Source organism: Salvelinus fontinalis, chromosome 6, assembly GCF_029448725.1.
Source record: "Salvelinus fontinalis isolate EN_2023a chromosome 6, ASM2944872v1, whole genome shotgun sequence".
Lineage (NCBI taxonomy): Eukaryota > Metazoa > Chordata > Actinopteri > Salmoniformes > Salmonidae > Salvelinus > Salvelinus fontinalis.
Genome location: NC_074670.1, coordinates 62492227 through 62519693, shown reverse-complemented (window position 1 = coordinate 62519693; position 27467 = coordinate 62492227). Strand labels below are relative to the sequence as shown.

The 27467-nt window shown below is 41.5% G+C and overlaps 1 protein-coding gene across 3 annotated transcripts in view; it reads left to right on the top strand.

Annotated features, from left to right (window-relative positions):
* The window catches only part of si:dkey-237h12.3 (teneurin-3), a 194683-nt gene that overhangs the window by 5410 nt on the left and 161806 nt on the right, over positions 1-27467 (top strand). For all 3 annotated transcript variants that reach the window (XM_055927384.1, XM_055927382.1, XM_055927381.1), the window contains exons 2-3: positions 12298-12707; positions 14997-15272. In XM_055927384.1, the coding sequence (XP_055783359.1) occupies positions 12440-12707; positions 14997-15272 (544 nt within the window). In that variant the 5' untranslated portion in view covers positions 12298-12439. The remainder of the gene's footprint in view (positions 1-12297; positions 12708-14996; positions 15273-27467) is intronic.

The window sequence follows — 27467 nt, the reverse complement described above, 5'->3', positions numbered from 1 at the left end:
TACTGTTAACGCACAGCCTGCTACTGTTAACACACAGCCTGCTACTGTTAATACACATCCTGCTACTGTTAACGCACAGCCTGCTACTGTTAACGCACAGCCTGCTACTGTTAACACACATCCTGCTACTGTTAACACACAGCCTGCTACTGTTAACACACAGCCTGCTACTGTTAACACACAGCCTGCTACTGTTAACACACAGCCTGCTACTGTTAACACACATCCTGCTACTGTTAACACACAGCCTGCTACTGTTAACACACAGCCTGCTACTGTTAACACACAGCCTGCTACTGTTAACACACAACCTGCTACTGTTAACACACAGCCTGCTACTGTTAACACACAGCCTGCTATACTGCTGTTTGGCTGATCTGTTATCTCACCTGTTTTTTTATGAATTCTCTCTGAATCCTCTTGCTGCTGTTTGAGTTTTTGGCTGTGAGACAGATTGATATTCCAGCTCTTACATGGTCCAATCGATAGAGTTTATAAATCAATATGGATGGAGTATATTTTATTGATTTTATATGACTGTAGACGAAAGCAAGGAATTGTGTCCTTACACTTATTCAAACTTTATTCAAACTTCAAACTTATTTTGAAATAAATGAATGAATGAGACACTAGTAATGTTTTGTTGCAGCAGTGCCATGGGTGAAAGTTATACGGAACTACATTATTACATTTTAAGGTAGGTAAACAAGCTTTTGGATCTCAATCAGAATGACAATGAGTTTCTCTTTGAAATTGTCTTTAATAAACAGACTGATATATGTGGCGCATGATATGGTCTTTATAGATACATGTGAAAAGGTCCCAATGGATACATTTATCTCCCTGGAATTAATTTGGATAAGCACAATACAAGTTATACATAAAATGTATGCACACATGACTGTAAGTCACTTTGGATAAAAGCAATCCGCTTAATGACATATATTATTTTATTATTATATTACATAGTTTGACAGTGTGGCAGCAGAAACTTGACGGTTGTACTCTGAAAGTCAACCAAATACTTTTTGGAGGATTGCGTGCTCTTGAAATGTACTTATGATAGGGATATTTGATGACAGCCTGTGATGTATTGCCACCGTGGTTCTTAACTACGCAGTATGCTGTTGAAGAGACACATGTTAAGGGCAATTGGCTACATGTTTAGGGCAGTTGGCTACCAAAACTGTCCTGCAATTTGTTTTAATGCCTACTACTGTACGACTTTAGCTATTTTAAACCATAGCCACTATTGAAACACATAGCATCTGGACTTAGTATCCAAGTGACTTATTTGGCTAACCGAAATATGGACACTTCAGATGCTTTGGCTGTATGTCCTTTGGAATTGTGTAACATCTATGTGAGCCATACACACCTTTGTACATTGGTTTCCAGCAACTCCTGCTCAGTATAGTTATGGGGGGTAGTTGTTTTTCACTAGCCAAACCCAGCAGGCAAAATGTGGCATTGGGCATCATAATGATGTTTTTCTGGTTGTAGTCTGTTTCTTTTCAAGTGACGTCAGATAGCTTGTGTGATGACTAACCTTTTCTGAGACCTGAAGACTTGCCTAGGCTTTAGCTCAGCTGGAAAACACACTATTAAGGCACACAGACGACACAGGTTCAAACTCAGACTGGAAATGTTTTAGACAAAGTACCAGCTATTGTTTTATCATGAGAGAAAATAAATTGTTCTCCAATACGCGGTTCCTTAAGTGCTTGATAAACTAAGCTGCGTGCATTGCAGCTTTGGTTTGTTTTTGCCTTTTATTTCTGGGCCGAAAGCCACCTGCGATTAGCCACATGGTGGCATCCTGCTGACCAGGCGCCAGGGGCCATACCCGACTCACTGGAGCCTGTCTCTGGAACCAACAGATTTACATTCATATTCCTGACTTGCAAGCATATGTCAGCTTTTAGCAAGAGGACCGTAGTAATAAGATTGATCAGGAGCGGGGCTGGCATCGTAACAAAGAACCTCAGGTATCTTTTGATCAACACTTAGTAGGGAGACTGGTCTGCGGTAACATTGATCTACCCAAAGTCTCATCTTGTTGCCTGTGTAACTCGAACCCTTCTTTGTCACAGATATCCTCCTATCCATAAATGACGGCCTTCGATCACACTGTATCATCACGCAGTACGCACCGAAAATACAGTTTGAACACAGTGAGAACTTGGAAAGATGCTTTAGTTCTCGTGATATCCATGTGTCGTTTAATGCTACAGGATTTCAATAAAAAAATGTGTGAAGAAACAACCCACTCTAGAGTGTGGAATTAGAGTACAAAGCTTGAAAATCTCAGAACGATCTCTTTGATCACCCTAAATGTTGCTTTTGAACCCTCTCTTTCTAAGGTCTGGAAAGTGTTTGCCATACAATGCAATATTGGCCCTCGCAAGCTTCCTCTGAAAAGGAGCTGCCAAGTGCTTCAGGTCAGGCTCTTTTGTGTCCCTCAGACAGCCCAGTGGGATGTTGGATGTCAGCTCTGCTCGTCGATGGAGCCACTTGACGACCTCAATAATTCAGTTGAGGTGACCTGGGTAATGCCAAAAGCCCCTGGTCTGGCAGGCTGATGAAGAGCCATGATAGACCAGGGCCAGCTGCTAGTTCCTGAGGGACCCTACTCAGCAACACTTCTCCCCCATTCTCAATGGTGGCGAAGACGGGAAATATAAAAAATCTAGATATTGAGTAGTTCGTGGGGGAAAAATAGTGTCGGTGTAATGATATACAGGTCAATGGTCATTGACATCCAGCACGCCATCACTTGTATTCAACAATTTGGGCTTTTTCACCCCCAGAAATGAAGAAACAGCCAGCGCAACGTCAGTGGAATTTCAGATGGATGGTTCTTTAATAAGGGCTGCGGTCTTTCTGTATTCTGATAGTGTGTTATCATGACCTATATATTCTTCCCCATAATGCTGACACCTGTAGAATAAAACCCCCCAGTTAATTTGTTCTGTTGTTTGATTAATGCACATCTTTAAGTGGTAATATACTCAGTATATTATTCTGTTAAGTGCATAAACTGCATACTATCATGTTGTCCTAATTTTGTCGTGCATGTAACAATTCACAGATGGCTCCATTTTTTTGACTATGCAGTAGTAGGCTTCATTGTTTGCACAAACAGAATCCTATCACAATTAGCTTTCCCTGATTGTTTAGACTGTCTTACTGAGGTTGTTAAGATGGAGTCAGACTCTTTCAGTAATCACAATGCCTTCCTGTAACCAGTTTAATGCATTGCCAGCTCACATTGTATGATTAAAATATATCTCAGGAAAAATGGAAGGGTTTATCCTTGCTTGTAAAAAGAAAATATGCATTTTTGTCTACATTCAGACTCAGCACTTTTGAGTAACATTCAGCATTTTAATGTTTAAACAATAACATGGCTTGAATGCACACAGCATTCGGTTTCAATTTTGCTTTAATCCATACATATTATGTCTATGTTGAAGCTTCAACATTTATGCCACCTCATATGCCATTGCCAACAAACAAGTACTTTAGGAACAATTCAAGTAGAATTTACTACCGAGACATAAATAAGGATATATGCAATTTAGCATTTAGGAATGTTTGAGAAATGTTTGGTCAATCAGTAATTGAAGTGTGACACTCGATTTTCATTTCCTCACCAGTTTCATTTGAGGCTTCAGTCCCATTTTCTTTCAGTTATTAGAAAATGTGTTTGAAAAATGTTATGTTCATCATGCCATATTTTGAAATAGCAGTGAACCAGTCTTTCAGTTTTCATTCAACCAGTCATTGTCAGTTTACATCAGTGCCTGCGATTGCCTTGCAACCTCATTACAACTCCACCACTGCCCAAATGTAATTTATTTCTCTAAGGGCATACTGATCATTGTGCTATTTGACTGTAAATTGTTACAATTCTGTTGATGTTATATTTTCAGACGATGCAGTCAACTCACGCAGGTAATCAGGCCTAATTCATTTAAATGTGGTGAATATTCACAACCTTGGCCAAGCAGCCATTCCATCACAGTTCCATGAAGTTAATTTAGATGAATAATATTCAGCACCAGCCTCCCGGGTGGTGCAGTGATCTAAGGCACTGCATCGCAGTGCTAGCTGTGCCACCAGAGATTCTGGGTTCGAGCCCGGGCTCTGTCGCAGCCGGCCGCGACCGGGAGGTCCATGGGGCGGCGCACAATTGGCCAAGCGTCGTCCGGGTTAAGGAGGGTTTGGCCGGCAGGGATATCCTTGTCTCATCGCGCACTAGCGACTCCTGTGGCGGGCCGGGTGCAGTGCACACTGACTAGGTCGCCAGGTGTACGGTGTTTCCTCCGACACATTGGTGCGGTTGGCTTCCGGGTTGGATGGGCATTGTGTCAAGAAGCAGTGCGGCTAGGTTGGGTTGTGTTTCGGAGGACGCATGGCTCTCGACCTTCGCCTCTCCCGAGTCCGTACGTAAGTTGACGCAATGAGACAAGACTGTAACTACTACCAATTGGATACCACAAAAAAGGGGTAATTAAAAAAAATATAATAATAATAATAATATTCAGCACCTCCTGTATACAATAAAACAACTTATATCTCTGTACTGATGTTTATTATTTAGAAAAGGAATGGAACATTGAATTAGGCCAGTGGCTAATGGAACATTGAATTAAGGCAGTGGTTAATGGAACATTGAATTAAGGCAGTGGCTAATGGAACATTGAATTAAGGTAGTGGCTAATGGGAAATTGAATTAAGGCAGTGGCTAATGGAACATTGAAGTAAGGCAGTGGCTAATGGAACATTGAATTAAGGCAGTGGCTAATGGAACATTGAAGTAAGGCAGTGGCTAATGGAACATTGAATTAAGGCAGTAGCTAATGGAACATTGAATTTAGGCAGTAGCTAATGGAACATTGAATTTAGGCAGTAGCTAATGGAACATTGAATTAAGGCAGTGGCTAATGGAACATAAAATTAAGGCAGTGGCTAATGGAACATTGAATTAAGGCAGTGGCTAATGGAACATTGAATTAAGGCAGTGGCTAATGGAAATTGAATTAAGGCAGTGGCTAATGGAAATTGAATTAAGGCAGTGGCTAATGGAACATTGAATTAAGGCAGTGGCTAATGGAACATTGAATTAAGGCAGGGGATATGATTGTGTGCATACATATACTACCATTCAAAAGTTTGGGGTCACTTAGAAAGCAATTTTTTGTCCATTAAATAACGTCAAATTGATCAGAAATACAGTGTAGACATTGTTCATGTTGTAAATGACTATTGTAGCTGGAAACAGCAGATTTTTTAAGGAATATCTACATAGGTGTACAGAGACCCATTATCAACAACCATCACTCCTGTGTTCCAATGGCTAATCCAAGTTTATAATTTTAAAAGTCTAATTTATCATTAGAATAAATTATGTTTTTTTGCAATTATGTTAGCACAGCTGAAAACTGTAGTGCTGATTAAAGAAGCAATAAAACTGGCCTTTAAACTGGCCTTCTGGGCAGAATTGCAAAGAAAAGCCATATCTCAGACTGGCCAATAGAAAGAAAATATTAAGATGGGCAAAAGAACACAGACACTGGACAGAGGAACTCTGCCTAGAAGGCCAGCATCTCGGAGTTGCCTCTTCGCTGTTGACGTTGAGACTGGTGTTTTGCGGGTACTATTTAATGAAGTTGCCAGTTGAGGACTTGTGAGGAGCCTGTTTCTCAAACTTGACACTCTAATGTACTTGTCCTCTTGCTCAGTTGTGCACCGGGGACTCCAACTCCTCTTTCTATTCTGGTTAGAGACAGTTTGTGCTGTTCTGTGAAGGGAGTAGTAGACAGCGTTGTATGAGATCTTCAGTTTCTTGGCAATTTCTCGCATGGAGTAGCCTTCATTTCTCAGAACAAGAATAGACTGACAAGTTTTTGAAGAAAGTTATTTGTCTCTGGCCATTTTGAGCCTGTAATCGAACCCACAAATGCTGATGCTCCAGATACTCAACTAGTCTAAAGAAGGCCAGTTTTATTGCTTCTTTAATCAGCACTACAGTTTTCAGCTGTGCTAACATAATTGCAAAATGAATTTCTAATGATCAATTAGCCTTTTAAAATGATACACTTGGATTAGCTAACACAACGTGTCATTGGAACACAGGAGTGATGGTTGCTGATAATGGGCCTCTGTATGCCTATGTAAATATTCCATAAAAATCAGCCGTTTCCAGCTACAATAGTCATTTACAACATTAACAATGTCTACACTGTATTTCTGATCAATTTGATGTTATTTGAATGGACAAAGAAGTGCTTTTCTTTCAAAATAAAGGACATTTCTAAGTGACCCCAAACTTTGAACGGTAGTGTATAAGGGGAGGTGTGAGTCTGATAACAGTATAGGGTATGTATAGAGGTTGCCTGGAAATAGATAAACAGACGTTCAATAGGGCATGGAAAAACATACTATTACAACTTCAGATATTTCTCTTTCTATGTGATCTTAGGCAACATTTTTATATTTGTTTTTTACATTCAAAGAGCGATAATGATTGCCTCATAGTCTGCAACTTTGCTTGCGTCAGCAGATTTTTGTTTGTATTAAGACTCAATGAACATTTTTAATTTGAGTGTCGTTGTGGTTAAAGCTGATTGGTTGGATTTGTAGATATCTCGTTGCTGTTTATTATTTGGTGCCCTGTCTCACATGAAGAGATGCATTTCACCTCTGTGTCAAGCCCACCTCAAGTGAATCACTGTATATTTCAGAGAAATACATCTGTTAGTTCTGGTTAAAGTTGGAATCTTAACACTGTTATACTCCCTCTGACATCATTGCACAACAGTACACGTGATAGAACAGCGGAGTATGTACTACATTTTTCTACGCTCCTTTTCAAAGACAAAACTATAACAACTGTATTGGTACGCCCAGTGGCTCTGTTTCACCTTGCGCATATCTCAGCTTTAAGGTGAGGTCTATGCTAATGTAAGAAGTTGACATACTTCAGCATTGGTGTCCACTGATGCCTGAGTTTCTGGATTTCTCATCCTATCCATGATTGTAAAAAACATCAAGGTTTCTGCAAAGACACCTGCAGGTATTTAATGATAAAACTCACAGCCTCTGTGAAAGGACACACACACACACACACACACACACACACACACACACACACACACACACACACACACACACACACACACACACACACACACACACACACACACACACACACACACACACACACACACACACACACACACACACACACACACACACACACACACACACACACACACACACACACACACACACACACACACACCTACAGCTAACTCAATAAAATACACCACAGGTCTCAAAGTTGTACGTCTTGCATTAGCATGGTCCCTATTGTAAAGCTTTAGACAGATTGAACAGAAATCTGGTTCTGATGGGATCCAGACTAGAACACAGGCAGAGCCAGGGAATCTGATGGCATCCAGACTAGAACACAGGCAGAGCCAGGGAATCTGATTGCATCCAGACTAGAACACAGGAAGAGCCAGGGAATCTGATGGCATCAAGACTAGAACACAGGCAGAGCCAGGGAATCTGATGGCATCCAGACTAGAATCCAGGCAGAGCCAGGGAATCTGATGGCATCCAGACTAGAACACAGGCAGAGCCAGGGAATCTGATGGCATCCAGACTAGAACCCAGGCAGAGCCAGGGAATCTGATGGCATCCAGACTAGAAACCAGGCAGTGCCAGGGAATCTGATGGCATCAAGACTAGAACACAGGCAGAGCCAGGGAATCTGATGGCATCCAGACTGGAACCCAGGCAGAGCCAGGGAATCTGATGGCATCCAGACTAGAACATAGGCAGAGCCAGGGAATCTGATGGCATCCAGACTAGAACCCAGGCAGAGCCAGGGAATCTGATGGCATCCAGACTAGAACACAGGCAGAGCCAAGGAATCTGATGGCATCCAGACTAGAACCCAGGCAGAGCCAGGGAATCTGATGGCATCCAGACTAGAACACAGGCAGAGCCAGGGAATCTGCTTTCAACAGACAAACACTTCTGTGTCTCCAAAATCACTGGTGTCAGGAGGGAACAAGCAGCAGCTGATGGAAGAGTGCCCTTGTTACTCCTCACCCCATTCCAGAGAGTTAGAGAGAGGGAAGAGAAAGGAGAGAGGAGAGGATAGAGACTCGACAAGATGAATTATGCAAAGCTGTCAGAGCCGGCTATTGTTGGAGGTGCTGGCTGTGTTAAAGTGAGCCGGCCTGATCCCCACCACCCTCCATCACCACTTTCACGACTCCCTTGGCGAAGGACCGTACGGTCCCTGCAAAAACAAATAGGAAAGGGCGAGGCCACAGAGGGGAAAGGATGGGACGGGCAGCTAGCTTGGCATCGTGGTGGCAAGTGGAACATCTGGAAGAGGGGGACACGATGGAAACGATAACCATGTGTTTTTATTGGCTTTATTTACAGACTACAGAGTCAGGGTCAGGCGGTAATTGCTGGCTTTTGGACCCTATCTTTTTTTTTGAAGCCAATAAATGTAATAGTTGATCGGGAGAAAAAAACGATCTTATTACAAAATAATGCTTTTTATTTATTGATGGAAATATCAGTCGAAGGAAATACATTTGACCATCACGCTTATAGGTCTACAGGTTAATTTGCTTTAGTGTAATTAAATTGGGGCGTGTGTATTTGAATTACTCATCATGTATCTTATTCATCAAACACAACTATCACATGCGCACAGCATACAGAGCCTATTTTGAGCTGGATTTCTCCTGCAGCTCCTCAGCTCGCTGCTGCCGGAGTGAAACGTGTGATTTGATAAGACCAGTCATTGCACTACCATTCTAAATGCAAGATTAAAAAGAGCTACTATTTTTATTTCTCAACTGGCAATTGAAGGGCGCCTCCCATTTGACATTCAAGTGCATAGTCAACGGTAGGCAGTCTATCACCATGCCACCCAATGTGAGCTGGAGGCAGTATGCATTTTCAAGACATATACTTAATTTTTTGAAACCTGAACGTTTACTTCATATCGTGAGGCATGTCTTTCCGTGTTTCAAGTAGCCTAGGAACCATAGAAATGCAGAGGCAATTATTTTATAAAGACTTCCTCATATGCATTTGAAACTAGCATCTTTCTCCTCTTCTATTGGTTTTCAAATCAACTTTCTTTCGTTGTCTAGAAGCCAAAGGCGCAATCCTAATCATATTAGAAACCTATCCTAGTTGCTGCATCTTTAGATTTCCCCTCTTTCTAAGTTTCTAACAGACATTTTTATCTCTGTCACATGTGGAACCGCTCGCATCAGATGTGCTGTTTAGAATGGTGTTTTCCCGCAAATTGCAAATGTTTGTAAATGACATTTTATTGTCTGCTTCATTACAGGAATTGCATGTTCTGTTAAGATGAATTACCATAATTTAAATGTGAATTCTGTCATTCTGAGCACTGTGGGTGGACTCCCTAATGGGTTACACACCCAATGCATATGGGTCCCATAATTTCTCAAATGGCCGTTAAATTAAACTCTTCCCGGTCACATTGTCCGGCGCCTCATTTTCCTTACGGAAACCCTGGGTCAGGGGGTCTGAGTTAATATTTAGAACAGGCCTTCGGAAATGTAATTACTTGAACAAAGAGGGCTTCGGGAAGATTTGCCGTTTCAGCAGGGAAGTCTCCAGTGGCTACTCTACTCTCTCTTTGCGAAATGCTGTTTGTGCTTACGTCAGGAATGTGGGTCACTTCGGTTGAAACTAATTTATTTGGCTGTATTGGCTCTGAGCCACGTCTGTGGTGGCTTCTCCTTTGGTCCTCTCATGTGAATCGCGAGTGTGAAGCAAAAAAATTTAACACACAATCCCTGATTTTGTGTCCAAACAAGAGAATCGAGCCTAGATCATAAAAGCTTATATTCTCGAAAACTATGTTACCAAATTGACTTCAAGACATTGCTTGACACTATATTATATATATGGTGTATGGTTAATGTTTAGAAGAACATTGAGGCTGTATTTAACAGAAGAAGCAGGTTTAGGAGGAACTGGCTGGGGAATCATAGACCTGTGTAGTATTGTGCTACGCTACATAGATCATGGAATGTCACTTCCCCCTGCCTCACTGCCTTGTCAACGTTCCCACTGTGCCACTATAATACTGCAGTGTCGGCTTTTCCTTCTTGAGGTCATTGGTGACTGGCTGTCTCAATCAACCATATTATCAAAGGTGACACATACAGACCAGAGGGGTAGCATCCTAACAGTATGTAGGACAGTTCTCAATCCAAATGGGGAGACGTGGGGATAATTGTTGGTGTATTGCGGTAAGGCACTACGTGGACATTATGTAGGCCTATTTGTGGTTTTGGTATCCAAGCAACGAAGTGGCCTAATCCTTAGATAGAACTTCCTTGAGTTCATAGCCCAGCCCACTACACCAGACAGCTTCTATGAGTATCTCCCTAGTGTCCTCAAAGCATCCCCATGTACAGGAACTACCTTCAGTACATAGAGGACATTTTGATGAACTCTGAAAAATGTTGGCGTTAGTAACTTTGGAACCTCCTGAGGAAGGCAGTATGTGTTCACATTAAAGACGTGCCCGGTCGTTCACCTTGCTTTGTGAGAATCCGGCCCGCCACGACATTTCCCCATAACACACCCACGGGGACTTATAGCTGATTAGGACACTAATCTTATTCCCCCTGTTGGGTTGTCGGCGGCTCGACAGACAAGGCTCTTAGCAATAACGGCTATCAGCCCCTGTGTATCTTTACAGGTCTATAAATCAGAACGGATCACAATCAGGGAGGTTTGTGGGTAGGTCCGTTCTTGGCCACTGCACAGTAATCTTTGTAAATGTGGGTTAACATCTCCACTCTTGTCTCTACGTTTGAAAGTGTCTTTTAAGATTTAATCTCTGCATAGAAAGAAAGAACAACCTGTCACCTAGTGAAAGGACTTCTTGGCAAAATTCTCAATAAACACTTTGAGGTCTAGAAAATACTTTTTCCTTTCTCTTGGATCCAAAGTTTCAGTTTCAGTACAGGGAAATGTGGAAGTGACTGATACACCTGTCTTTGGGCTTCCAGCTGAGTCAAGACAGAAATGAAATCCTCACCAGTGAAAATCCCCCCTTTTCACACTCTACGCTTAATAGTAATGGATAATTAAAGTATCTAAATGACCTGTCGACCTCATACACAAACACGCGTCCAAGTTGTGGACAAAAGGAATTTAGCTTACGGGTGGGGTTTGAGATATGGTGGTGGTGTGAGTGGGCTTACGGGTGGGGTTTGAGAGATGGTGGTGGTGTGATTGGGTTCACGGGTGGGGTTTGAGAGGTGGTGGGTGTGAATGGGCTTACGGGTGGGGTTTGAGAGGTGGTGGGTGGAGTGGGTTTACGGGTGGGGTTTGAGAGGTAGTGGGTGTGAGTGTGCTTATGCATTGGGTTTTAGAGGTGGTGGGTGTGAGTGGGCTTATGGGTGGGGTTTGAGAGATGGTGGGTGTGAGTGGGCTTACAGGTGGGGTTTGAGAGGTGGTGGGTGTGAGTGGGCTTACGGGTGGGGTTTGAGAGATGGTGGGCGTGAGTGGGCTTACGGGTGGGGTTTGAGAGGTGGTGGGTGTGAGTGGGCTTACGGGTGGGGTTTGAGAGGTGGTGGGTGTGAGTGGGCTTACGAGTGGGGTTTGAGAGGTGGTGGGTGTGAGTGTGCTTACGGGTGGGGTTTGAGAGGTGGTGGGTGGAGTGGGTTTACGGGTGGGGTTTGAGAGGTAGTGGGTGTGAGTGTGCTTACGCATTGGGTTTGAGAGGTGGTGGGTGTGAGTGGGCTTACGTTTGGGGTTTGAGAGGTGGTGGATGGAATGGGCTTACGAGTGGGGTTTGAGAGGTGGTGGGTGTGAGTGGGCTTATGCGTGGGGTTTGAGAGGTGTTGGGTGTGAGTGGGCTTACGGGTGGGGATGAGAGCTGGTGGGTGTGAGTGGGCTTACGGGTGGGGTTTGAGAGGTGGTGGGTGTGAGTGGGCTTTTGGGTGGGGTTTGAGAGATGGTGGGTGTGAGTGGGCTTACGGGTGGGGTTTGAGATATGGTGGTGGTGTGAGTGGGCTTACGGGTGGGGTTTGAGAGATGGTGGTGGTGTGATTGGGTTCACGGGTGGGGTTTGAGAGGTGGTGGGTGTGAGTGGGCTTACGGGTGGGGTTTGAGAGGTGGTGGGTGTGAGTGGGAGCTTTTGAAGATTAAGTGGGGGGATTAGTGTTATCTGAGCTTCTCCCCTCTCCCCTCTCTGTTTTCCAGGTAGAGCCGAATGGGGCTAAGTGGACAGACAGACAGAAATACAGACGGATAGACAGAGGGACAGACTTACCAACGGCGTAAACCGGAGTGGAATATCCCAAAGCGAGCGTCTCAGGAGAGAAGGACACAGTATGCAGGCAGCATGGAACAGGTGAAGGAGCAGCAGCCTTTCTGCTCACTCTCCAAGAGCCAGAGAGACCGAGAGAGAGACCGTGAAAGGGAGAGGGATCGGGAACGGCGTTACACCGCATCATCGACAGACCAAGAAGGGGCCTGCCGTGTGCCAACCCAGAAGTCCTACAGCTCTAGCGAGACGCTGCAGGCCTACGACCATGACCCCGCCCGGCTGCTGTTCTCAGGCCGAGTCAAGGAGATGGCCCACCAGGAGACCAATGACTACAGCAGGCCAGGTCAGTACAGCCACAGCTCTATTTCACCAATTTGAAAGGATGATGCATAATAGGTCTGCTGTTTGGATATCATTTGTTTCATACGTATACTTTTTAAACATACTTAACTTGGAGTTTGATATAAAAAAAAAAATTGCAAGGTGGATTACAGAATTGAAATTGACGTAGGAAAGATAGATAGAGAGATACTATATTAGTAAGTCTATCATTCTTTCATAGGGCCTCCCATTGGTTTCCTTGAAAACGTTATCTTGTTAATGTATGATCCATTAACCAGCATTCATAGTTCGTCATTTGAGGTTTGTATTACTCCATGATGAACAGTAGAGCTCTTTTCGATCTGTGCAGTATGTACAGATCCAAACGAAATGACCGCGCTCTACTTCACATACCGTTGATAATTACCCATTGAACTGTTGAGCAAATAACCCACCGTTTTAATTGGTTGTTGGCAATTGGTAGGAAATGTTCATAATAAGAAAAAAGTTGGTGGTTTATTTTAGTGTCATAGACAATTCTGGATTATCTAAAAATGCATATTTTGTGGCATATTTCTCATTGATGTCTGCTAATTGGCGCCAACTGGAAATGAATTGCATTCTAATTAGGCTGTGGGAAGAATGTTCATTTCCCCTTTATTTCTAGATCAAATTACAACCTTTAATGAAAAGGTAATGAACGATTAGACTTATTATCACTTCAATTATCAATAATTGTTATTTACACATTTCAAAGTTATATCTGTTTTTAAAAGTAAATTCACACCTTAAGTCAAATGTATAGTTTAAGGTTCTATATTGTCAAAGTCCGGAATTGCTCCACTGCAGTTTTTACTTTAGCATGTTCTTTGTCAATTTCACTTGTTAAAATGTTTTCTGCCATGAAATAACCAGTAAACTAAATCAAATGCAAGAACAGTTTTAAATGAATTTATTCATTGCTATTTTACTTATATTAATCTTGCTACCTATCTTGTCTGCACTAATGATATTTCTATATTAATGTAGGTAAAATACATGTCTGGAATCTTATGCAGCATGACATTACATTCTTTATTATTCAGCTAGCTGAATACATTTTTTTTATAGAATGACTTTCAATGTATATATGAAAAAATATATATCGATAAATATATACACTGAACAAGAATTTCCATCCAAAGATTGTTTTAGTTCTGTCCACGCATTTAGAAATATAAATTCAGTGAAAAGTACATTAATTGTAGATTTTTGCTGTTTATTACAGATTACATTATTTTTTCTCAATCCAGCATGTATATATTCCCTGTATATTCCCTTGCATCTCTGTTTTTCACCATTTTGTTTCTCTATTAAATCAACACTTTAGATCCAGATTTACAAACAATTAAAACACAGAATTGTGGAACTCTTTCAATTTACAAAAAAATATAATTTGGGTAGTTGTACAATGAGTGGGAGTCTCTTTTCTCTGAGTACGCGCACACAGTTTTTAGTTTTTAAGGAACTCAGTCTGGCTTTCAACTGACTCTTGAAAGTTGTAATAGTAGAATGCATGAGGTGCAATTTCGAAATTGGCTACTGCATCATCAGTTTTCCTCTTGTCATGTCAGTCATTGCATACCTTAGAGGGCTATTTATAACTTGTCAGAAATGTCCAGATCAACTAGCCCATGTCAGCCAACGTTTTTTAGCTAGGTAGCCCATAGATTTTGTTGTAACGTTTGAGTCGCTGAAATATCACATGAATATACATTAGACATGGCAACATGTATAGAATTGCAAGAGAATGGGCTTTAAAACTGCAAAATGTTCACTGCCCCGCTTGACAAAATGTGTAGAATTGCAGGAAATAAGGTTAAACCTGCAAAATGTTCTCTCCGCCAACAAGAGGGGTGTGAACAGTTTGTGTCAAACCGTGCTTGTGTCCATAAAAACAGACGTTGCGAGCGTGCACGGTGGGGGGATGTTGTTTTCAGCAGAAGTCCTATCATCTTCCATCTTACTTGAATGTACAGTATGTCTGTTAGTGTGACTTGTCTTCTGATTTACTGGTTGGCTTTTGTTTTTGTGAGGCTTCTATTTGAGTTAAGCCTACTGCCCTTCTAAGAACAGACATTTTAAGAATCACAAAAATGTTTAAGCTACACATTTTGGCAAAATGGCAGTCATTGTAAATAAGGATTTGTTCTTAACTGACTTGCCTAGTTAAAGATAAAACAAAATGTCCGCACCAGATATTCTGTGTTTGGGATTGGGGTTTGATAACATTGTTAAATTATAGGCCCGCTATTTGGTTTTGTCTGTACAGGACAGGCCTTCTCGCTGAGGCAACTTGGAATATGTGAGGCCTCCACACGCAGAGGCCTGGCCCTCTGCCCTGAAACGGGCCTCTCGCACCCCCTTGGTAGCTACTCCAGAGGAACAGTCCCCACAGAGAATAATGAGCCCACATCCCCGGAACGTACCATGGCTCTCTGGGGCAGGGGTGCCAAGTCAGGCCAAAGCTCATGCCTGTCTAGTCGCTCCAACTCGGCTCTTACCCTGACAGACACCAAAATGGACAATAAGTCGGACAACGAAATTGGTGAGTCTGCCACATCTTTATTTGTTAATTGTGATCCCCCTTATTCCTGTTTTTGTGGAGGTTTAAGTAGGAAGTTAATAGCACAACAAATATGCAAACTAGTAAGCATTGTACCGGTATTATTTCATTGGTGTTCAGGAAATCTCTTTCATTGGTGGAAGCGATAAGTGGTGGATTCTGATTGGGCATGTGCAGCTGCTGTTTGGGGATAAAAGGAAGGTTTCATGGCCTCTTGTGGATAAGACTTTGGTCTTCCAATTGAGTGTTTGGTAGTCACCTGGTCATCTCCACATGGAAGCAGGGGAGTTTGATAAAGTTTCCCCTTGGGCTAGTGTGTAATCAAAGATAGCTTTGTAAAGCGCCGGTCAGAGATTTCGCATAGAAATTCCACAGTAGTTGAACGAGCACACACAATAGCTGATTTAAGTAGGTTCAACGGTTTGAAGTGCAAATTTGATCATGCTCGAAACCCGAAACTTAAGACTGTGGTATTCTTTTGAAGGAAGATCTTCTGTGCATCAAATGCGGGATAAAAAAAATATACATTTCTGTTTATACTTATCAATATTGCTTTAAGTGATAAATGACTCTTTCATTTTGATTTAGAAAGGGTTTGTACTCAAACGAAAAGCAGTCTATACAGCTATCTAAAAACACAGTTGTTTTGTTGCTTTTGTTGTGTATAGAATGTGAGGCACTTTCAGTGTATAATATTCCTTGCAGTGATAACTTTGCTTTTATCCGGCATTCGTCAATGACTTTACAAAAAGTACAATGTTTTGCCTCCAACTTTGAAGGGATGTTATTGTCTATTACTTATTTATTCATGTCGTTGTGCTATTATATTTTCTACACATCTGCCATGGTCTCAAATTTGTTCTTAGAGCTGTTTCGACAACTTTTGCTGCTGTTAAGCTAATTTGAAGAATACTTGTATCTTTAATGCTCTCAAAAAGCATTGAAAATCTATTTACCGTGGTGGTATGTATTGTCATCTCATATGTTTGCTATCACCATACTTTTCAATAAGCATTACCAAAGGTACAGAAGAAAGAGAGATGATAGTGGTTGATTATCCAAGGATTATCCACAGACTTTCAACTGGCCAGAACATATAGAAAGGTTACATGGTACAAAGGAAATATTTTGTGTTCAGAGCAAACCATTTATATTTCAGTTATGTTCCAGACAGATATTCCATACCACTCTTGAGACGTAGATCTGAGATGTGGATTTCGCCTCTCTTAAGTGCCTTTTTTCCTTATATAACATTATTTTGTTTTATTATAGTCTCCAACTACTTTGTGATTACTGCTGATGTAAAAAGGGCTTTATAAAATACACTTGAATTTGATTGGATGGGAAAACGTGTGGAAAATAAATTGATGCAAGGGTAGTGATCGGAGCGATTAATGTTCCGACCAAAGTCCACATCTGCTTGTTCACACACTTCAATTTCTGTGTCCTATCTCTAGTTTTTTAAAGCCCCACATTATTCATGTGACGCCATATAATGTCATTCCAAATAACTCATTGATGATGTGTAATGGGAATAAAATAAGACATTCAAGGCACCTAACAAGGTGTTTTCTTATCTACAGAACTTTTCCTCCATGTTTGTTGCAGCTGTTACATGCGATCTCTGTGGCTCAGAAAACGCATTGGAGTTAGCTTGCTTCAAAAGGCTCTGACCTGGCCTCCTACCCCCAGTACCCCCCGCAGCCTCTCTTCTTTGGAGTCTCTTTTGGAGATGTCTGGAGTGCTGCCGCTCATTTGGTCTTGTTAGTGTGACTCCCCGCTGTGACTTTTATCTCGCCCAATTTCCACCCTATTATTTTAATCATAGGGAAAATAAGCAATACGTGCTACATCTTGTTCGCAGGTAGCTAAGCTACCACCCGTTAGGAAGGCGCGGAAAGATGCCCAGAGTTTTCGAATTTTAATTAAACCCTAACCACGGGTAACTTTTCCGTCAGTTGTGCTTGTTTGTTCGTTTGTCACTTAACCTTATTTGGATGTTTTGTTGTGAATGATAAGAGGTTCAGATCTTGACGGGTCATGCACTAATCAACAGCTACATTGTTGATTTGTTATCGTGTTATCCTTATCTTGTATCCGATGGCTACCTCTATTTTCAACTGGAGCAAAGGGGGGAAAGTCATCCTTTAAAACTGCTTTAGATCTCATTCTTTCTCTCTTTTTGTCATGAAGCATTACACTTTCGACTTTCACTATTTAATGAAGCAGCTAAGAGGAATTACCCATCAACTGAATATGCATGTGAAAGCCATTACAAAGGGGCGTTCAGCTCCACTTATTCATAAATGAACTCAATATTTCATTGTAATTTGCACCGTTCTGGGCAGTCAGACACAGAAGACTACTACAGTCTTGGCAGACTGTCGGGCTATAGCATCTGCAACTGTTAATAACCGCCTGATCCAAGAGAAAGAAGACTAAGATTAAAGATTGTGTCTTTGCTGGCTGTGTTTCATCCCAAAAGAATCTAGAGAATTGAGGTCCAGATTGACAGATTTACTTTGTTGGTTGTGATGTTGGTAGTTTTGTTGGTGGTTTTGTCGGTTGTGATCTTGGTTGTTTTGTCGGTTGTGATCTTGGTTGTTTTGTCGGTTGTGATCTTGGTTGTTTTGTCGGTTGTGATGTTGGTTGTTTTTTGGTTGTGATGTTGGTTGTTTTGTTGGTTGTGATGTTGGTAGTTTTGTTGGTTGTTTTGTTGGTTGTGATGTTTGTTGTTTTGTTGGTTGTGATGTTGGTAGTTTTGTTGGTTGTTTTGTTTGTTGTGATGTTGGTTGTGATGTTGGTAGTTTTGTTGGTTGTTTTGTTGGTTGTGATGTTTGTTGTTTTGTTGGTTGTGATCTTGGTTGTTTTGTTGGTTGTGATGTTGGTTGTTTTGTTGGTTTGGGATGTTGGTTATTTTGTTGGTTTGGGATGTTGGTTATTTTGTTGGTTTGGGATGTTGGTTATTTTGTTGGTTTGGGATGTTGGTTATTTTGTTGGACTGTTGTGTTGGCCCTGATGATGGGATATTGTCTGTTCAGCGGCTAATTACAGTGAAACAAATTGATTGAGACAATTGTGCCGAATCGTACCCTGTCGACAACAAATCCAATGCCTTCTGAACCGATGTCCTCAAGAGCATTTTAACAGCTGTTTTAACATATTATTCATGTTATGTGTCTGTGACATTTTATCAGTGCAAAAATTGCAAAAGAAGTCCAATTTATCCAAACAATGAAGACAGCCACCAAAGACACCTGGCAGTTTTACACACCACTCTCAAATGGAGTATAACTCCTGGCTGCTTTGTGTGAACCCTTCCAGTAAAAGGTTAATTGAATTACATGAGAAGACATTGTAACATGCAGTGCAGCACAGCACACACCAGAGAGCTGTGGGTATATGAAAGCACCTCACAAGTACGCACACGCAGGCGCGCGTGCACACACACACACACACACACACACACACACACACACACACACACACACACACACACACACACACACACACACACACACACACACACACACACACACACACACACTGGGAGTCTAACAAACAAAGGTTACACACCATCTGTCAACTCCTGCCTCAGATCCGCGTCACATCATGATTACAGTGGAATCATTCTATTGATCATGGAAGATAAAAACACCCTCACACTGCCTATATAATTCAATATGGCCTAAGTTGTGAATATACAGAATGAGTAAAACCTTTAGTTTGGTCAAAGGCTCTGAACATCTGTGACGTTTTTGAATAAAATTCTTAACTGGCTGCAAGGCATGCATTCACATCTTCCCAGAGAGCTGAGAACGCGTCAGTGTGTTTGAGCCACAGACCCTCGTGGCCTGAGCGCCGGCCACGTCCAACTGTTGTTATTTTCTCCTCTTCTGGTCCCATTGACTGCTCCCTCTCAGAAGAGTTGCCTCTATCTTTTGTCGGACCGTGTCAATGTATGTAGGACACTGGCTGCGTGATGTGTGTACAGCACAGAGGTGTCATGGGGGTAGCATGCTCATCCATCAACTGAACCCACACTGCTTTCTATTTTGGTGGAAGACAGAGAGAGCTTGGTGGGGAAAATTTCCTTGCTGTTTCATTGGGTAAAGGGTAAATTCCATTGGATCTGAACTTCTGTTAATTATTTGAGAAGACTTGACTCATTTCTTTTTAGCTCCTAGTGGAGAATAATTTATGCCCGATTCATACCATGACGACCTCTTTTCTAAAATAGTTTTCAATTCATCCTGTGTGGTTACAGAGGAATTGAACCTGGCCTTGTTGTCCAAACTGATTGCGCTTGCCATTGTTGTTTAGCCATTGGTAAGCAAAACATGCCATTGAGCTTGCCATTGTTGGATTGCCATTGGTAAGCAAAACATGCCATTGAGCTTGCCATTGTTGGATTGCCGTTGATAAGCAGTTGCATACACCAGATCAGACTGCTCAACATGCTATTATAATTAAGACCTACTCTAGCATTGTCAATTACCAGACCTGCTATTGACTGTACCATATAGAAAGGGCTCATTTCATTTCAATAGGCAGCCTGATGGAGTAGCTGTATTAGCCTCCAACATGGAAACAGTTAGGGGTCTATTCCTCAACACATGGCAACGGATTCAGGCTGTGTGTTGAAGGCTGTGGTGTAAATATAACTGTCTCGGAGCTACTTGTCCTTTTCCTTTGTTTTCAACGGAATTAGCATCATTAGCATCTACTCAAGTGAAACATCATGTTCCTTGAATAATACAATGCAGAGCTAATTTTGATCGTTGGTGGCTTTTCCCCTGTTGACGCACTGTGTTTTATTGCTGGAGCAATCTTAGCTTTTGTAGACACTCGAGCAAATCAAACGCTATGGGTTAAGACTACTTGTCAAACGGCCAAATCACCTTGATGCTTATTGACGCTCCCAAGTCGACTATATGTTTTGAATGACAACTCTTCTCCGATGAGCTCAGATATTGAAAAGGAAGGAAAAATGGTTGACAAATAAAATAAAAATAAAAATGATTCTTATATGGCATGTTTTAAACATGAGTCACATGAGGGAAACTCACATTAAGATTAGTCTAAGTCAGAGGACATGCATGCTAGGGGTGTGAACGTTTTAATGTTTCAGCAAAAGGGGGTCCTTAACGTTAAGGAAAGAAAAAATCCCTAACCGAAAAAGAGTGCAGTTGTCACAGAACTACCACTAACAGGTCTCGATCATCATCATAAAGGGAAACAAACATTTACAAAATACCTAAAGCAACAACGCTGCAGTGTTAGTAGGAGGAGAAAAACTGCTTCATTAACTCTGGCTGTAATGCATGAGGGAGAGTGAGAGGCTTGAAGCAGAGCAGCAGCTCAAATGGGAGTGAGGAGGGGAGCAGGGAGGGGGAAAGAGATGGCAACCAAGTTGACTTGCGCTAATTTATTGCTAGTTATTTATCATCTCATCTGGATACATATTCCCTGTCTTGACTGCACCCAGAGAAGGTAGTTAACGTTAGCTATGCTAATTGAGTCTCGCTAGTTAACGTTAGCTAAGCTAATTGAGTCTAGCTAGTTAACGTTAGCTAGGCTAATTGAGTCTAGCTAGTTAACATTAGCTAGGCCAATTGGGTCTACACACCATACCGATGTAGGCCATCTGCATTGTGAATTTGAGTGGAATTTTATGATTTTTTCTTATAATTTGACTGGAAAACCGATACAATACTGGCAGTTTAAATGTTAAGAAAATGTTTATATTTGTCACATCCCAAATGTATGCAGTGGTATTTTGGAAAATCAAATGATTGCATGCTCACTCACACACACATACATGCACATACACACCAAACACGCACGTGAACACACACACATGCACGTGCATGCACACAAACACACATGTACAATCATTCAAACACACACACACTTTACATGCAGGAGAAAGGTCAACGTAACGTAGAGGAAATAGAGCCATTGAGATGATTGATGACAGTGACCAGGGAGGACAGTGTCACTTTCATTGTCAAACTCATCATATTATTATTATAGAGCACTCCTCTTCTCATATTCTATTTCTTTTCAAGTACAGTCCAGCAGAAACACTCAATCATGTGAACATTCACTCACTCATGCACACACAAACTCTAGCACATGCACACACACATACTGTACACATGATGAGTGATACGGAACATCTTCAACCCTTAAATGTGAAGAATCTCTATTCTCCTTGACTGTATAGCGCTTCTTACAATGTACACAACATCCCACGACTATATATACTGAACAAAAATATAAAAATGTCAAGGATTTTACTGAGTAACATTTCATATAAGGTAATCAGTCAATTGAAATACATTCATTAGGCCCTGATCTATGGATTTCACATGACTGGGCAGGGGCACAGCCATAGGCCCACCCACTTCGGAACCAGGCCCACACACTGGGGAGCCAGGCCCAGCCAATCAGAATTAGTTTTTCCCCACAAAATGGCTTTATTATAAACAGAAATCATCCTCAGTTTCATTCGCTGCCCGGGTGGCTGGTCTCAGATGATCCGTCAGGTAAAGAAGCCAAATGTGGAGGTCCTGGGCTCGCATGGTTACAAGTGGTTTGTGGTTGTGAAGCCGTTTGGACGAACTGCCATATTCTCTAAAATTGTCTTCTAGCAAGGCTTTCCACTAGACATTGGAATATTGCTGCGGTGCGGGGAATTGCTTCTATTCAGCCACAAGAGCATTAATGAAGTCGGGCACTGATGTTGGGCGATTAGGCCTGGCTCGCAGTCGACATTATAATTCATCTCAAAGGTGTTCGATGGGGTTGAGATCAGGGCTCTGTGCAGGCCAGTCAAGTTCTTCCACGCCAATCTCGAGAGATCATTTCTGTATGGACCTCGCTTTATGCACAGGGGCATTGTCATGCTGAAACAGGAAAAGGCCTTCCTCAAACTGTTGCCAAAAAGTTGGAAGCCCAGAATCGTCTAGAATATCATTGTATGCTGTAGCATTTCCCTTCAATGGAACTAAGTGGCCTAGCCTGAACCATAAAAAACAGCCCCAGACCGTTATTCTTTCTCCACCAAATTTTACAGTTGGCACCATGCATTCGGGCAGGTAACATTCTCCTGGCATCCGCCAAACACAGATTTGTCTGTTGGACTGCCAGATGGTGAAGCGTGATTCATCACTGCATAGAACATGTTTCCACTGTTCCAGAATCCAATGGCGGCAAGCTTTACACCAATCCAGCCAACGCTTGGCATTGCGCATGGTGATCTTTGGCTTGTGTGCGCGGCTGCTCGGCCATGGAAACCCATTTTGTGAAGCTTCCGACGAACAGTTCTTGTGCTGACGTTGCTTCCAGAGGCAGTTTGGAACTCGGTAGTGAGTGTTGCAACCGAAGACAGATGATTTTTACGTGCTAGATGCTTCAACACTCGGCGGCCAGTTCTGTGAGCTTGTGTGGCCTACCACTTTGCAGCTGAGCCGTTGTTACTCCTAGACGTTTCCACTTCACAATAGCAGCACTTAGAGTTAACCGGGCAGCTCTAGTAGGGCAGAAATTTGACGAACTGACTTGTTGGAAAGGTGGCATCCCGTGACGGTGTCACGTTGAAAGTCACTGAGCTCTTCAGTACAGGCCATTCTACTGCCAAGTTTGTCAATGGAGATTGCATGGTTGTGTGCTCAATTTTATACATCTGTCAGCAACTGGTGTAGCTGAAATAATATAATCCACTAATTTGAAGGGATGTCCATCTACTTTTGACCATGCAGTGTGTATATATGTATATATATATGTATGTGTGTGTGTGTGTGTGTGTGTGTGTATGTCAAGGGGTCTGAATACTTTCCGAAGGCACTGTACACCCTTGACTTTTTCCATATTTTGTTGTCTGTCTGAATATTTTACTGTCTGAATTTAAAATTGATTACATTTATAGTTTTATCACTGGCCTACACACAATACCCCATATTGTCAAAGTGGAATTATGTTTTTCAAAATAAAAAAATATAGAAATGAATGAAAAGCTGAAATGTCTTGAGTCAATATGTTTTCAAAGCCTTTGTTATGACAAGCCTAAATAAGTTCAGGAGGAAAAGGTGCTTGTCGAGTCACATAATAAGGTGCATGGACTCACTCTGTGTCCAATAATAGTGTTTAACATGATTTTTGAATGACTACCTCATGTCTGTACCCCACACATACTGTAAGGTCCCTCAGTCAAGCAGTGAATTTCAAACACAGATTCAACCACAAAGACCACAAAGGTTTTCCAACGCCTCACAAATAAGGTACCTATTTTGTAGATGGGTATAAAAAAACAGACATTTGGGCATGGTGAAGTTATTCATTACACTTTGGATGGTGGATCAATACACCCAGTCACTACAAAGATACAGGCGTTCTTCCTATCTCAGTTGCCGGACAGCAAGGAAACTGCTCAGCGATTTCACCATGAGGCCAATGGTGACTTTAAAACCATTACGGAGTTTAATGGCTGTGATAGGAGAAAACTGAGGATGGATCAACAACATTGTAGTTACTCCCCAATACTAACCTAATTGACAGAGTGAAAAGAAGGAAGCCTATAGATTATAAAAAATATTCTAAATCATGCATCCTGTTTGCAATAAGGCACTAAAGTAATACTGCAAAAAATGTGGCAAAGCAATTCACTTTTGTCCTGACTACAAAGTGTTATGTTTGGGGCAAATCCAATACAGCCCATTACTTAGTACCACTCTCCATATTTTCAAGCATAATGGTGGCTGCATCATTTATGGGTATTCTTGTAATCGTTAAGGACTGGGGAGTTTTTCAGGATAAAAAAATACATGGAATGGAGCTAAGCACAGGCAAAATCCTAGAGGAAAACCTGGTTCAGTTTCAACCAGACACTGGGAGATTCATCTTTCAGCAGGACAATAACCTAAAACGCAAACCAAATCTACACTGGAGATGCTTACCAAGAAGACACTGAATATTCCTGAGTGGCCGAATTACAGTTTTGACTTAAATCTGCTTGAAAATCTATGGCAAGACTTGAAAATGGTTGTCTAGCAATGATCAACAACCAATTTGACACAGTTTGAAAAATGTTGAAAAGAGTAATGGACAAATATTGTATATTCAAGATGTGTAAACCTCTTAGACACTTATCCAGAAAGACTCACAGCTGTAATCGCTGCCAAATTAGATATTTCTGTATTTCATTTTCAATAAATGTACATTTCTTTGAAAAATATTTTCACTTTGTCATTACGGGGTATTGTGTGTAGATGGGTGAGAGAAAAAAAGCAATTTAATAAATGTTGAATTCAGGCTGTAAAACAACAAAATGTGAAATAAGTCAAGGGGTATGAATACTTTCTGAAGGCACTGTATATATATATGTGTGTGTGTGTGTGTGTGTGTGTGTGTGTGTGTGTGTGTGTGTGTGTGTGTGTGTGTGTGTGTGTGTGTGTGTGTGTGTGTGTGTGTGTGTGTGTGTGTGTGTGTGTGTGTGTGTGTGTGTGTGTGTGTGTGTGTATTCCGAACAATGACATTGCTCATCCTGATATTTCTTAATTTCTTTCTTTTTAACTTTTTGGACTATGTGTGTATAGTTTTGTATTACTAGGTATTACTGGACTGTTTGAGCTAGAGACAAAAGCATTTCGCTGCACCTGTGTACTCAACCAATGAACTTTGAACAGTCGATTGAACTCGTTCCCCTTTGAATGGTTTACTTCTTAAAGGGGTAAATTCAATATATTTGTGGTATTAATATGTTTTTTTATTGATATTTTATCTGGTCAATTATGGGCATGTTTTGGTAATTTAGTCACTTTCAGCAGTCTCTGTCTAGCTACTATCTTATATTGTAATTTGGTTTGATTGACCACAGTCCCCCCCCCAAAATATCTCTCCCCTGCAACTCTTTCCCAAGCTGTTCCTGAAGATATGTTCTCAGTGGAAATATGTTCTCAGTCAATTTACCTGTAACAGTAAGAGTTAAAAATAAAACTGTGAACTTCCGGTACTTGACGCATACCATGTCCCATCCTGGGACGATGTGTGGTGTATTAATATGGCCTGCAGTGGCAACAGTGGAGGTCACTCCGATAAATTGGTTAGGTTGCCTTTTAGCAGCTCGGTCACAGCCCATTTATCTTGTTACCCCACTCTATCCATTTAGTGGTCTCAATAGGGGGATTAGACAATGGAGCAGCACCAGGCACCCAATGACGGAGCGCTTGGCAAATAGGTTGTAGTGTTGCCTTAGCTATTGTTATTTTTTTCTTTCTCTTGGTTTTTGAAGGATCAGTCTGTTTTCTGGAATAAGTCTTGATGTGTTTATATTTTCGCTCAGGAAAAGTGAGCTATAGTTATTTTCGTAGACAAGGCTTAATCGGTCTCGATCGGGCAAGGCAAATAGGCGGTGTCGAAATGAACCTTGAAATGAAGAGGGAAAATAGGAATGCTATATCAGGTTGTTTTGGTTTGATGTGTGGAACTGCACACGACGCCTCCCATCAATTATCAAAGCTAAAACTAATTTCAGCCCCCTCAGCACTGTATAGAATTGTCTCTTTCAGTACCATTCAAACACATATATAAAAAAATGAATTGAAGTGGCAAGGACACTGTAGAAATAAAGATTCCTTAGATAATTGGAAGATTATTTCCTCCTCTACAGTTGTTGAGAGAGAATGGTCTCCCTTTAATGTGGTGTGTTGTGTTGACTGAGTAACCGGAGACTTCTACTGCATCCTGAGAGGGATATATACACTGAGAAACAGCAATTAATTCCGTCCCCAGTGTTGCCATGGGGTTTCTGCTATTGCCTATGGTGGTGACGTTAAAAGGTGTAGTTGTAAGCTTCTATTTTCTATTATAAGTGTGGAAGTCCTCCAAAACACAAACAAACAAGCCGGAAGGAGTCTTTGTAAGTGCAAACTCAAAGAAGAAAAGGTAATGGTGCCTTGATTAGAGTAAATAGAGCATTTTTTGTGTTTTGTTTCAGCCATGATTGTGTATGTAGGCTTCAGTAATGCACCCTACAACCACAGGGGAAAATGAGCTGTGGAGTGCATCTTCAAGGATGGTGTAGAAATGGGGTCTGGGGAAATTGGCACACTATCATTATTATACGTTGATGATTGGAATTTGCCTTCTTTCGTGGATGGAGAAGGATTATCATACTTATCCTGCCAACAATAGGACATTCACATTTGGTAGTCATTCCCATTTAGAACCAATCAGCACTCTGGTTTTTCACCCATCCCTTGCAATCAAAGCAAATACTTTAATGGTGGAAAGTACCTGTTTCCTGACCCTCTTTTGGACTTTGAGAGTCTTTTGAAAAAGACACAGTTTGTCTATTCAGGCTCCTTCTCGACCAAGCTGTTTGTTTTCCAATCACTTAAAAGATGCACCAAGGGATAGCATAATATTTCTAGAGTTTGCTCTTTAAATAAGTATGGGGATGACATTTGGGACTTCATTATAATGGCTGCAGAGAGAATTTTTCTTCCGTCCCTCTGCTGCATAACAGAAGATATTTACTGTGGCTGAACAACATCACTCACAAATAATACACTACAGTCTGCCTCACACAGAAGCCGTGTTACATTTTAGATAAAGCTTTGGTGGTGGGACTGATAACATGATACATATTACATTACATCATCCTAGCATTCTGTTGCCATATATCAGCTTCCCTTTTGAAATATAGCCCGCTGCACTGTTCCTGTTTCTGCACCAATGTGAACATCCTTCTACAGCATAGCAACACATAGACACTGTTTAGTGGGCGAGCTGTTCACACATTTAATATAGTGGTGTAGAGGAAGTCCAGTATTTCAAATCAAATGTTATACAACACAAAATCAAATAATGAGTTTCTTGCTTTTCCTGTGGTCCAAACAAGCTCCCCTGCCATAATGGATACACTGGAGGTTAGGGTGGGGCAGTAACCAGATTTTCATACTGTTCCTTACTGCCGGTGCAAACAAGGGGCGCTATTTTTTTCAAAATGTTTTTTTTGACGCACAAAACAAATTTAGGCAGTAGGGATCCTGATCCAGGAGGAGATTGATTGTCTCTGCTGTAACCACAAAGGTTGATCTTGCAAGCTAGCCACTTAGCTAGCAAGTTATCAAACCAATTGCATAGTTGGAGCCCTGAGCAGGATATCATTTA